We start from the raw sequence: 12,373 nt of genomic DNA, 5'->3' as shown, positions 1-12,373 counted from the left end.
CAGGAATAAGTTTGGTAATTTTTTGGTTTATACATGATTTTTAAATACAAAGGCTAAGTAAGATAAACTTGGGAATAGTATGGACTGAGAAATGAAAAGGTCCAAGGAGGGGCCATGAAATGTCTAGATATTGGGAAGATGAGGAAGAACAAGCTAATGAAAGTGAAGGGGAAGGCACAGTGAAGGAGGAGAAATGCAAGTGAAGAAATTGTTTTTAGAAGAAAAGTATGATCAACTCTATCAATAGTACTGAATATAGGTCAAATAGATGAGAACTGAGCAATTGATCATTAAATGAAACAATGTTGAGGTCATTACTTTCACAGTAACATTTGGACAGTGCTAGAGATAGCTTGATTTGAGAAGCTTTAAACAAATAGAAATTTTTTTTGGTGTGTGGTTTTTTTTGGCAGAAGGGGTGAACAAAATGTGTTTGTACCTAGAGGGAAAAATGGGGTCAAAGAGATACAGTTTTTCCTTCCATCTTTTTTTTGTCAACTTTGGAGCAATACCAGTATGAATGCTACTGATGATGTCTGAAGGGGAGATGGGTCTTTGATTAGATCACAGATAGTTATGATAAGAAGATGGGACACAATATAGATACAGATAAATAAATAGCTATTGTGATAGTGTTACAGATTGGCTTCCCTGGGAATCAGACTTGGTGAGATGGAGTTTAGTGTAGATGATAATTTTAAGAAGTGCCTTTGGAATCACCCACCGGAAGGGAGGAAGAAGGAGCAGATGTGGGAATAGAATAATTTGAGCTGTGATACAGGCCCAGCAACAGCCCCAGCTAACACTAAGGAGGATGTCATAAGCTAGAATGGCTTGTCAGTATTGTCTGGAGTTGGGCTGAGGTGGTCAGTGCTCTCATTGAGCAACTGTCGGCTGTTGGCTGTTGTGCTACACAAGGAAGGGATATAACCTCAGATGAGCTGATTCTCTGTAGCAAAGGCAGTCCCTGAGGGAGCTGAGAGCTGGAAGCTGTCAATGTAACTCCCAACAGTTCAGAAAAGTCCTCATTGAAGGGAAATATGTGGCACACACTGCAGTGCCCGCATAGATGGAATACATGTATGCAGTTTTTAGATTACTTCTATTTTCTTCAGGAATTATAAGGCGAGAAGTGGGGGAAGGGCCAGGAGGTTGTTTTGAAAGAGAGTAATTGTAAACGTATTATCTAGAGGATTAAGAGAAAATGGACTCCATAAATGTACTGGAATTACCAGGCAGAACAAAGGGCTTGTCTGAGATTAATGGTCATAAATTTAGAGCAAGACTAGTTATCATTGTTGATGTTTTATCCATTCACATTCCCTTGCCCAGAGCAGAATAGGAAGACAATTCAATTTAACCAAAGTTGAAGTTGTACTTGAATAAAATGAAAGGAGAAAGGGGTAAGGAGTCATGGTTGTAGATGAGGAAGTGATTATTCTATTTAAATATTATAAAATGCAAAATAGCTGAAGAGGATAGTTGGGCTGAAAATTTTGAGAGACAATAAAAAGATCTAATAGTTTTAGGAATCAATGTACTAAATGACTTTCTGGTTTTACTAAGTGACACACAGGCCCCATCTCTATTGGTCTATAATACTCAAAATCCCTATACATGCTCTATTACTTCCGTTGTATATATAAGTTTCTAATGCTTAGCCTTATAATTTCCTGAGAATGAATTAAGACTAATTTGAGTTTGGAAAAATTGTAAACTTAGAAGCAAGCAAATAAGGATTATTATGTAATTGTTTACCCAGAGTGGAGAAAGTTAAGTCAAATGTACAAAACCCTCTGCCAGGCTTCATAGACTGTCATCACATTAGTTAAACAAATTTATATACAACTTTAACATTTGAGATTATTTCACCATATATATTATTCACAGTTGAAGTAGCTTTTTTTTTTTTTTTTTGCGGTACGCGGCCCTCTCACTGCTGTGGCCTCTCCCGTTGTGGAGCACAGGCTCCGGAAGCGCAGGTTCAGCGGCCATGGCTCACGGGCCTAGCCGCTCCGCGGCATGTAGGATCTTCCGGGACTGGGGCACGAACCCATGTCCCCTGCATCGGCAGGCACACTCTCAACCACTGTGCCACCAGGGAGGCCCTGAAGTAGCTTTTTATAACATACATCAAGATACCAAAGAAAGGAGCTAAATTCAAAAACATTTTTATCACATTCTTTGGATAATTTATCTCTTTACAAAAGCATTTGCAATTTACTATTTCACTTATAATGTAGTTAAAATCATCTCTTTCAAAGCACACATACACAGGTGTGCTTTGGTTTCCTCTTAATCAGTGAACCCTTTGGCTGGATGATTTGGGTGTGATAATATGTAAAGTGAAAATTGTAATCCATAGCAAGAGATTACTGACCTTTTATATATAACCAAAGAAAGAATGGGAATGAGGAAAATTTCAATATTATAAAATCTACAGGTCTCTTGTAGATTTACCTCACCATGTCTCCAGCTGTATCTTAATTCAATTCTTATCTCCATGTAATAGGTGGGACTGTATTTTTTTGAGATACCTCTAATTAGCTCCATTGATATTCAAAAAAATACTAATTTTATTAAATAATAAACATTTTCAAAAGGTGATATGCTGTCGCATTTATAGATGACTTATAACAAATATAATAAAGAATTGCTTCATGTGATATAATAGGAAAATGTTTTTAAAAATCACATTGATCAAAATGTTCTAAATTAAGAGTATCAGAACAACTCTAGATTAAAAACATGCTAGTTCCCAAAATGAATTTGTCATCTTGGATGCCTAAATCCTTATTGGCTGTGAGTTTTTATTCTTATTACTTAACCTTAGTGAATGACAGTGCCCTCATCAATAACTGGGGATAATAAGTCCTGCCCAATCTGCTTACAAGTTGATCACAAGCTCATGAATTCACACTTGCCAATAAAAACCCACAAAGCTTCATGTTTCTGTGGCTTTTGGTCAAGGTATCATTCAGTAATCAAATTTTTATTTTAATTTTTATTTTAGTTTAATTTTAAACTATTATTTAAACTATTATTAAGAGCCTGTCATACAGAGTGAAGTAAGTCAGAAATAGAAAAACAAATACCATATGCTAACACATATATATGGACTCTAAGAAAAAAAAAAAAAAGGTCATGAAGTACCTAGGGGTAAGATGGGAATAAAGACACAGACCTACTAGAGCATGGACTTGAGGATATGGGGAGGGGGGAAGGGTAAGCTGGGACAAAGTGAGAGAGTGACTTGGACATACATACACTACCAAACATAAAATAGGTAGCTAGTGGGAAGCAGCCGCATAGCACAGGGAGATCAGCTCTGTGCTTTGTGACCACCTAGAGGGGTGGCATAGGGAGGGTGGGAGGGAGGGAGACGCAAGAGGGAAGAGATATGGGCATATATGTATATGTATAACTGATTCACTTTGTTATAAAGCAGAAACTAACACACCATAGTAAAGCAATTATACTCCAATAAAGATGTTAAAAAAAAAGAATCTTGCTTGTGGTAGAGTATCTTATGAAAGACTTTTCATGCTAACAAATGGCTATGTATTAAAATGCTAATTTAATTATCTCTCAAAATAAATGTATGAATTATTTTTTCCATTTTTCACTAATTTTCTCATCTCTATATATTTATATGTCAGAAAATGATTTTTAATAAGAGTTGCTTATGAAGATTATTTTTAAATTCCTAAAACCCACTATTGGTTGGTTTTAACTTCCAAATATTGAATTGCTTTTTTCCTAATACATTTTTTAAAAACGACCACATTGAGTTTGATTTGCCAACTCACTACTTATTAACTGTAAGACCAAAGTCAAGAGTTTATTTGCTTTTCACATACATTTAGTAATCTTTAAAACAGAGAAATTACTGTTTCATTTCCAGGAAACTTGGCATACAGTAGTATGCTAGTAGCTAGTGTAATTATTATCCATCCATTTTTTAATTTGCCCTTATATTTTTAACATTTTACAATGTCAAAGGTAGTTTCTGAATGAGGTCTGACCAATTTTTATTACAGGATATTTACATTGGATACACAAAAAATCTGACAATAATCTGAATTATCTTGATGATAATAACAGGAACAAGAACAAAACTAATGAAAGACTTCAATATGCAATCTATCAGTCATTTTTATAGAAATCATAGAAGTTAAATCCATGAGTCCCCTCAGATATATCACTCATCTTAATTCCTCAATCTTCACAATCTTACATATGAATCTGATACCAAAAGTTAGTAATATTTAATAAAGCTTATGTCTGACACTGGGTCTAAAGTGTTTTGCCTTTTTCAATGGTTTTACTTTTTGTAAAAATTCAAACTCAACTTTAAGAATTTTTGAAGTCATAATGAATTATCTCTATAGTCATAGCACTTTTAACATTAGAGACTTAATTGAGAATGCCTGGAGCATTGACAGTCTAAAATTTATGGCCCCACCTATAGGGTGAATGTATAACCAAGTGCAATTCAAAATGATCACCCCATTTCCATTCCTTCTTCCAAATGCATGACTCCCATAAGCCAAGTATTGCCATTTATTCAGAACAGATCTAAGACTAGGAAATTAAAAACCAGAAGAAAGGTGAACCTCAGCACTTCATTCCTAATTATGTAAGATTTTTCTTCTTGCCTTGACCATTTTCCTTCACTTCTCCCCAATAAGTAACCAATCTCTTATATTTAGCATACATAATCGTAAAATTAATATCCAAAACTCCTGTCACTCTCCAACACTTTAAAATAATTCACCATTCTAGGGAATAATTTCTGAAATATTTTTACGTGTGTGTGTGTGTGTGTGTGTGTGTGTGTGTGTGTAGCTCACACTACACTTACTTAAAGTGTTTCAGTGGGTGAAGAACTTTTCTAATTGACTTGAAAACTTGCTCAGCCTACTATACCACCCACTGTGATCTTTATGAATTCTTGCAGAAGAAATCCCTCTTAGACCTTAATATCCAGTGACACTGTACTTCTCCTGAGTTACTAGAAAGTTTTGATCTTAAAATAATCATGAATTCTAAGACTGGGGACATATCTATGTTTGTTTTGACCCTCTTACGTTTATGAGTCAAATTTTATGGCCAACTTCCAATAATTTACAAAAGAAGTCTATGACATATTTTCTTAAGTCCTCATGTTACGCTACAGGATTTTTGCCATGCCCATTTTGCCTTCACCTGGAATTTGTCAACTACCCATTTTTTATTTTGTATTATATACATATATATCTAAGCTACCCCAAACCCTTTGTGGAATAATGAAGAAAAGAAAAGAAAAGAAAAGACGGAAATCAGAAAAGCAGGCAGGTAGGCAAGAAGGTTTGAGGAAGGAAAGAAGGAAGGAAGGAAGGAACCCAAAGTGTATGTGCAGTGTATGTATGTGTATGTGTTTGTGTGCATATGTTTGCAACATACATTTAGGGGAATGGCATGAAGTGCTATATGGTACATGCACATGGTATGTACTAGTTACCCATATGTATGGCTGTGACAAGCTGAAGCAGTGATGGTTTGGGCTCGTGCATCTATTTGGTGGCATAGACTCATCTGAGCTGGGTCTATGGACAGTTAGCCCAAGTAAGTATGATTAGCTCATTTATCTACATCCTTCCTTTACAGCTTTTCCGTATCATCAGTACCTAACATAGTATTTGGTGTATGGTTTTCATTGAAAAAAATATTTGTTAAATGAATAAAGGAAATTTTTTGTCTTATGTAGGATCAATATGCTTCCAATCACACATTCCAACTCCATATTCTGTCACGTGAGGCTCTCAGTCACATCATTAATTGTATACCCTTTTTCTTTGTATGGTTTACCTAGGATGAATAGGTGTAATAATTCTGTAAGCCACAGTTCTAGTTAAAGCTCCACTCTCAAACTCTGCATGAGTTTCTGAACTTGGAAAAAAGGGTCAGAGAAAAGACAAGGCCTGAGGTCCTGTGATTCTTGATCATAAACTTTCTCCTCCAGATTATTACTTGTCGGTTTGTCCATGTGTTTTATACTAAGTCCAGAAAGAAATTTACTTCAGTTTATACTTTGAAACTGAATTTTAGAGTCCTTGTTTTAAGATTTTTATTTTTACTTATTTTTTTCCCTAAAAGATTAAAAATAGAACATAGGAACAGTATTTTTTCCCTTCTGTAGGTGACAAAAAATAATCAAAGTCACATCCATAAAATATCTTGTTGTATTTATTTTCATTTCTCTCCTAGATAAAACAGAATGTTTATTAAAACAATGTGATAAGCACTCAAACTAAGTTCTATGATGAGTACCTCCAAAGAAAACAACTGCTTTCTGTTCACAGTGATATAAAAATAACTGGCTGTATTTTTACTCAGACTATTTTCTCTGGTTGCCATCCCCACTCCAACCAAGAATTTTTTCACATCTGTCTGGTCTCAGGTCAACCAGAATCTTGCCTGACACGAGGACCACTTTTACATTATAAATAATAGTGTTTTACCATTTTTCTTTTTCCTAAGAGGAAGGATTTAAATGAGGAAAACACACTCTTCTTCGAAGTGCAAGCTTCTTTTTAGTATTTCTCTATATGTCTTTATGAAAAAAAAAAAATCTATTCACAGTTGAAAAAAATCCATTTACCTTCGTACTGCTCATGCTATAGCTCCTAGGAAATAATGACACAGAGAAAATTCCATGAAAAATTGTAAATTGCACCTGTATTAACTGATGATACAAAATAAAACAATTAGAGCTTAGAGTTACGTTTTGGGTCATTGTGATCTCAAAACACAATTCAGGTCATAATTATTGTATGATGTTCTTTTCTTTTTTTGTGTCTAATTTCTAGACCATGACTGTACTTCAATTTATCAGAAATAGGCCTTCATTTAGGACTGTTTGCTATTAAAATATTTTTTAACTATGATAGGTTGATTTGAAGTATCATAATAAGCACCATATAAACTTGTAGTAAATGTATTGGAAGCTACATATATACTTTTCAGAAAACATTTAAGAAACTCAGTTAAAATAAATTGATATCCAAATAGCCTTTCAGAATTTATAAATTCAATGAAGTTGAAAAGAGGACAATAAAAGCATATAATCTCTAAAGAGATATAACAGCCCCACCGCAACCACTGCCTCACTGTGCTGTGTTTCTAAGAGTAGTCAAAGGAAGTCAAATGTGAAAACTTGCCATGCTTTGTTATTAGACTAGGTCATTTGTTGGAAAAAAGGCAGCCTCTATCTCTAAAGGTCAATGCACATTAGTTTAAAGCCATGAATCATATAAATTTGAACATGAATGAACTTGACTTTTCTTAAAAGTTAGTGTGTATGTTTTTAAAGCCACCAAAAAAAGTAAAAGTAGAATTATTCTTTCTCTTTTGTATTGCCACTTTGTTTATCTATTATTTATATTAACTATTATATACTTAACTACAGTGAAATGCAGAATTGTGTGTAAAATCCTAAACACTTTCTTCAATAATGAATTCTTCTCTTTTTATTCATTATGCCCTTACTGTTTATTAGTCCTTAATGATTTTGAATGTATTTTAAAAGGTTTGATTGTAACTTCAGCAAATAAGTAAATTGTAGCCCATATCTCAAAAAAAGTAAGTTATATGATCCCTCTTATAATATTAAAGTTAATGATTTATCTCTCATATCCATTCAGTATATTTTCTTGACTGCGTACTTTCATCATTCGTCATTTTAACAGACATTAAATTTTAAGATCTACATTGTATTACTATGAAACATACTAGTTTAGCATGAAATGATGAAAAGTTTGAAAAAAATCTCTTTTATGATTGGTAAATAATGACAGGAAAGGCAGAACATTTTCAAGAAGCATTTCTCACCAGGAGAACATGGTTTTACAAACTGGGAATTCGGGAACAATGTTTATTTATAAAAATATTGAACTCCTACCATTTCCAAGAAATTAAAAATCATTTCTTTGATCAGCCTAGCCCAAGAAAAAAGGAAAGGTACATATGTATTGAGTTATGAATAGATTAATAAATGATAAAAGAAATATAAATAATGCCTATCATTCTTTTTTAAAGGCCACTTTATTTTTAGGAAAATATTTTAAATTGTGCAAATGCAACATAATTTAAGGGAAGACAATTGAACCCCAATCCTTCATACATACAAATGAGTGTTTCGATAACTATAATACTTCTAGAGTAATCAAAATGGATGAGTATAATTAATTTGTACACACTATTCCAGGCTTCCATAAAATAAAAGTAACGATTTTTTTAAACTCACATTTATAGAAAAGAACACCTTATATCTTCACTATATTTTGCTTGAGTGCACAAGTCTTTCTAATTTGGCAAATTCATGCTTGGCTTTACACAGCATTCCTAGCACAACAGATAATGAAGCCGCAGGTTGGACACCAGGCACTCCAACCACTTCTATTTCTGTTCTTACTGTGTATCAATGCGTTCAATTTGTGGTAGAAAAATTAATATGCAGAAAGTATTATAAAGATGGAAAATAACTACTTACTGTGTTATAAAGGTATTGTTTAATTTATTCCTACAGTGGCAACTTGTATGCACTATACACAGAAATTAGGAGTGTACATATAATCTGAAAATCGTGGTATTTAAAATTGGATGGTAGAGATTTATTGTCAAAGCCTTCCTATCACTGCTTGACAAACAAAAAGAAACCTTCACTGGATAATGATAGAAAAGTATGTACAAGTTACAAAAGTAGTAATTCTTTAAACTCCTCTTTGCCTTGCATCTAAATGCTGTGTTATGTTGACAGATCTGGGAAATTTTAGTGGCCGGACAAGAAATGCAGTCTCTGTGAGGGAAGGCCAGGGGGTTGTTCTGATGTGCTCTCCTCCGCCTCATTCACCAGGTACAGTCGGATCCCATTCTATATTGCTGCTGCTCTCGTTTACTATATGCTCATTCTTTTAGACAGGGTATTGACTGGGGAACATTCAGGTGAAATGTGCATGGTTTTTGTGACATGTATCAGAGTACCAGATGAGTAATTAAAGACCATATAAATGCCATTGGGCAGGAGACTTAGCTCCTCTGATAAGACTGTTTCATTGTCTTTCTAAGTGTTGACTGTCCTGTATGTCTCTGCCTGCCACCAGTGAGGAATATACTGCTTGGAGCACAAGGAAAGTGATAAGCTGAGAGAGTAAAAACTATTCAAAATTATTTGGAATGTCAGAGTTGAGTTAACTAAATACCACTGTGCATCTTGTTTCAGAAGATAAGCTGGAAACTGGGTTGTTCATGGCGTAGTTTTTCACACTGGAACAAAAATTGCTAAGAAATTTTTTTGTTCACACAAAACTATAATTTACTTGTTATTTTTCTTGCTACTTGAGTTTTTGTTTGTAAAAGTCATGGTAATAGGTAAGTACTTCTTGGGGTTTGGAGTAACAGAATAGTAAACTGTGCTCAGGTTAATTATCTTACCTTCTGCCAACTCACAGAAAAATATACCCCTTATGTTTGAGTCCTATAATCTGAGATGAGTGCCTCTTTGTACCTCAGTATAGTTTTCCTATAATACAATTTAAGTGAAGGCAACATCAATTAGAGAGAGAAAGAGAGAATCAAACATCTATTTCTACCTGAGAAATTATGAAGATTTTAGAGTTAACAACTGGAAACAGAATTCAGTATCCTGGTACCTCAACCAATTTTTCTTCTTTGTTTAGAGTGAAAGCCATATTTTTTCTAGGTTGTATTATTAGTGTAGTGTTTGTGCTCAGTTTTGTTCTACCATAGATAATTCTTATAAATTATGATTAGACCTCAATCAGTTTTCTTAAAATTTCTCATCTTTATCTTACCCTTCTAACTTTCTTTTTAATTGAAAGGAAAGTAAACTATGTTTCAACAGGAAAATATTTTTGAAAACATTCTGCTTTGAAACTCAGAGGAATCACTATGAGGAATAATTTCTGAGTTGTACCAACCTAATTTTTATATGTCAATTCAGTCACTTCAATCCTTTTGTGAGCAGTTTGTGAACTTTACAGAAAACATATCTAGTCTTACCTATATGTTTTACCTTTTTAAAAAAAGATTTTAGTAGGTTTAGGAGACTCCTATAGAATTAATACATGTTATGTCTAATGTTGGGTCATTAGATTTGTTTGAAGAGAAGTATTAGATAAATAAGTGTTAGAGATTAAAAAAAAAAAGGAGGGGAAGATGGAGGAGAGGAAGGAGATAAAGGAGGAGGAGAAGAAGGAGGAGGAGAAACCCCCTGCCTCAGCCTACCACTAATCTGTTCTCTGTATCCATGAGCTTGCTTTTGTTTGTTTGTTTGTTTTTAGATTCCACGTGTAAGTGAGATCATATGGTATTTATTTTCTTTCTGTCTGACTTATTTTACTTATCATAATGCCCTCAAGGGCCTACCATGTTGTTGCAAATGGCAAGATTCATTCTTTTTATGGCAGAATAATATTCCTTTGTGCATATGTACCATATTTTCTTTATCCATTTCTCCATCAATGTACATTTAGGCTGTCTCTATGTCTTACCTATTGTAAATAATGCTGCAATGAACATGGAGGTGCATATATCTTTTTGAATTAGTGTTTTCATTTTGTTCAGATAAATACCCAGGAGTGGAATTTCTAGATCATGTGGTAGATCTATTTTTAAATTTTTTGAGGCACCTCCATACAGTTTTTTTATGGTGGCTGCACCAATTTACATTCCTATCAAAAATGCACAAGGGTTTCCTTTTCTCTACATCTTGCCAACCGTTATTTCTTGTCTTTTGATAATAGCCATTCTCACAGGTGTGAAGAGACATCTCACTGCAGTTTTAATTTATATTTCCCTGTTGATTAGTGATTTTGAACAGCTTTTCATGTACCTTTTGTCCATCTGTATGGCTTCTTGGAAATAAAATATTCAGATCCTCTGCCCATGTTTTAATCAGTTTTTTTTTGCTATTGAGTTTTATGAGCTCTTTATATATTTTAGGTATTAACCCCTTATCAGATATATGATTTGCAAATATTTTCCCCCATTCAGTAGGTTGCATTTAATTTTGTTGATGGTTTCTTTTGCTATGCAGAAGTTTTTTAGTTTGATGTCATCCCACGTGTTTATTTTTGCTTATGTTCCCTTTGCTTTTGGAGTCAAATCAAAAAAAAAAAAAAATCATCTCCAAGACCTATGTCAGGGAGCTTACCCCCTATGTTTTCTTTGAGGAGTTTTACAGTTTCAGGCCTTACACTCAAGTCTTTAATCCATTTTTGGTCACCTTTGGTATGTGGTATAAGATAGTGATTCGGTTTCATTCTTTTGCATACAATTTTCACAACATCACTTATTGAAAAGGCTGCCCTTTCCCCATTGTATATTTTTGGCCCCTGTGTCATAAATGAATTGATTCTATATATGTGGGTTTATTTCTGGGCTCTCTTTTCTATTCCATTGTTCTATGAGTTTGCTTTTATGCTTTTATCATATTGTTTTGATTACTATAGGTTTGTATTATAGTTTGAAATCAGGGACTGTGATGACTCCAGGTTTGTTCTTCTTTCTCAAAATTGCTTTGGCTGTTCAGGGTGTTTTGTGGTTTCATACAAATTTTAAGATTCTTTGTTCCATTTCTGTGAAAAATGTCATTGGAGTTTTGATAGGGATTTCTTTGAATCTGTCGGTTTTTTGGATATTATGGACATTTTAACAATATTAGTTTTCCAATCTATGAACACAGAATATCTTTTCACTTCTTTGTTTCTTCATTTTTTTTTCATCAATATCTTATAGTTTTCATTGTATAGATCTTTCACCTCCTTGGTTAAATTTTTTACTAGGTATTTTATTTTAATGAAATTATAAATGAGTTAGTTTGATTAATTTATTTTTCTTAGAGTTCATTATTAGTGTATAGAAATGTAACATCATTCTGTTTATTGATTTTGAACCCCATTCAGGGGGTCTCTTCATCTTTAGTTGGTAACAGAAATTACTCATTTAAAGCAACTCTATATAAAACAGGAAAAAAATTTCACAGAGTTGATAACAAAATATTTTGGTTAACATTTATTCTTTAAAAAATGAAATTTTACATTTTAAAATCTGAATCTCATAACTTAAAAATTCTGCAATAACTACAACTCTGAGAAAAAAACAATTACTCAAAAAGGTTTTTTTAGCATCCTTTTTCCTACAAAATTGTAAGATAGCATGACACCCCATGATCCATATTTAACTTTTGTACCTACAAAGATCACAAAAAATAATTGTTCCCCAAATACTTGAGGAATTCAGCAATCTTCCCAAGGCCTCTATCAATATTCGATTTCAAATCACTATATGTTCAATCATGTAATGTCCACAT

General features: G+C 33.5%; 1 protein-coding gene across 5 annotated transcripts in view; it reads left to right on the top strand.

The window, feature by feature from the left end:
• CNTN5 (contactin 5) overlaps window positions 1-12,373 on the top strand; it is a 1,356,013-nt gene that overhangs the window by 938,573 nt on the left and 405,067 nt on the right. For 4 of the 5 annotated variants that reach the window (XM_067038233.1, XM_067038231.1, XM_067038232.1 and 1 more), the window contains one exon: window positions 8,801-8,896. In XM_067038233.1, coding sequence (XP_066894334.1) covers window positions 8,801-8,896 — 96 coding nt within the window. Of the gene's footprint in view, window positions 1-8,688; window positions 8,724-8,800; window positions 8,897-12,373 lie in introns of those variants that run through there. The other variant, XM_067038234.1, reaches the window with a different exon arrangement.

This window comes from Kogia breviceps, chromosome 7 (assembly GCF_026419965.1).
Source record: "Kogia breviceps isolate mKogBre1 chromosome 7, mKogBre1 haplotype 1, whole genome shotgun sequence".
Classification (NCBI taxonomy): domain Eukaryota; kingdom Metazoa; phylum Chordata; class Mammalia; order Artiodactyla; family Physeteridae; genus Kogia; species Kogia breviceps.
Note: the sequence above shows the minus strand (reverse complement) of the source record. Positions and strands in the feature narration are given on the sequence as shown.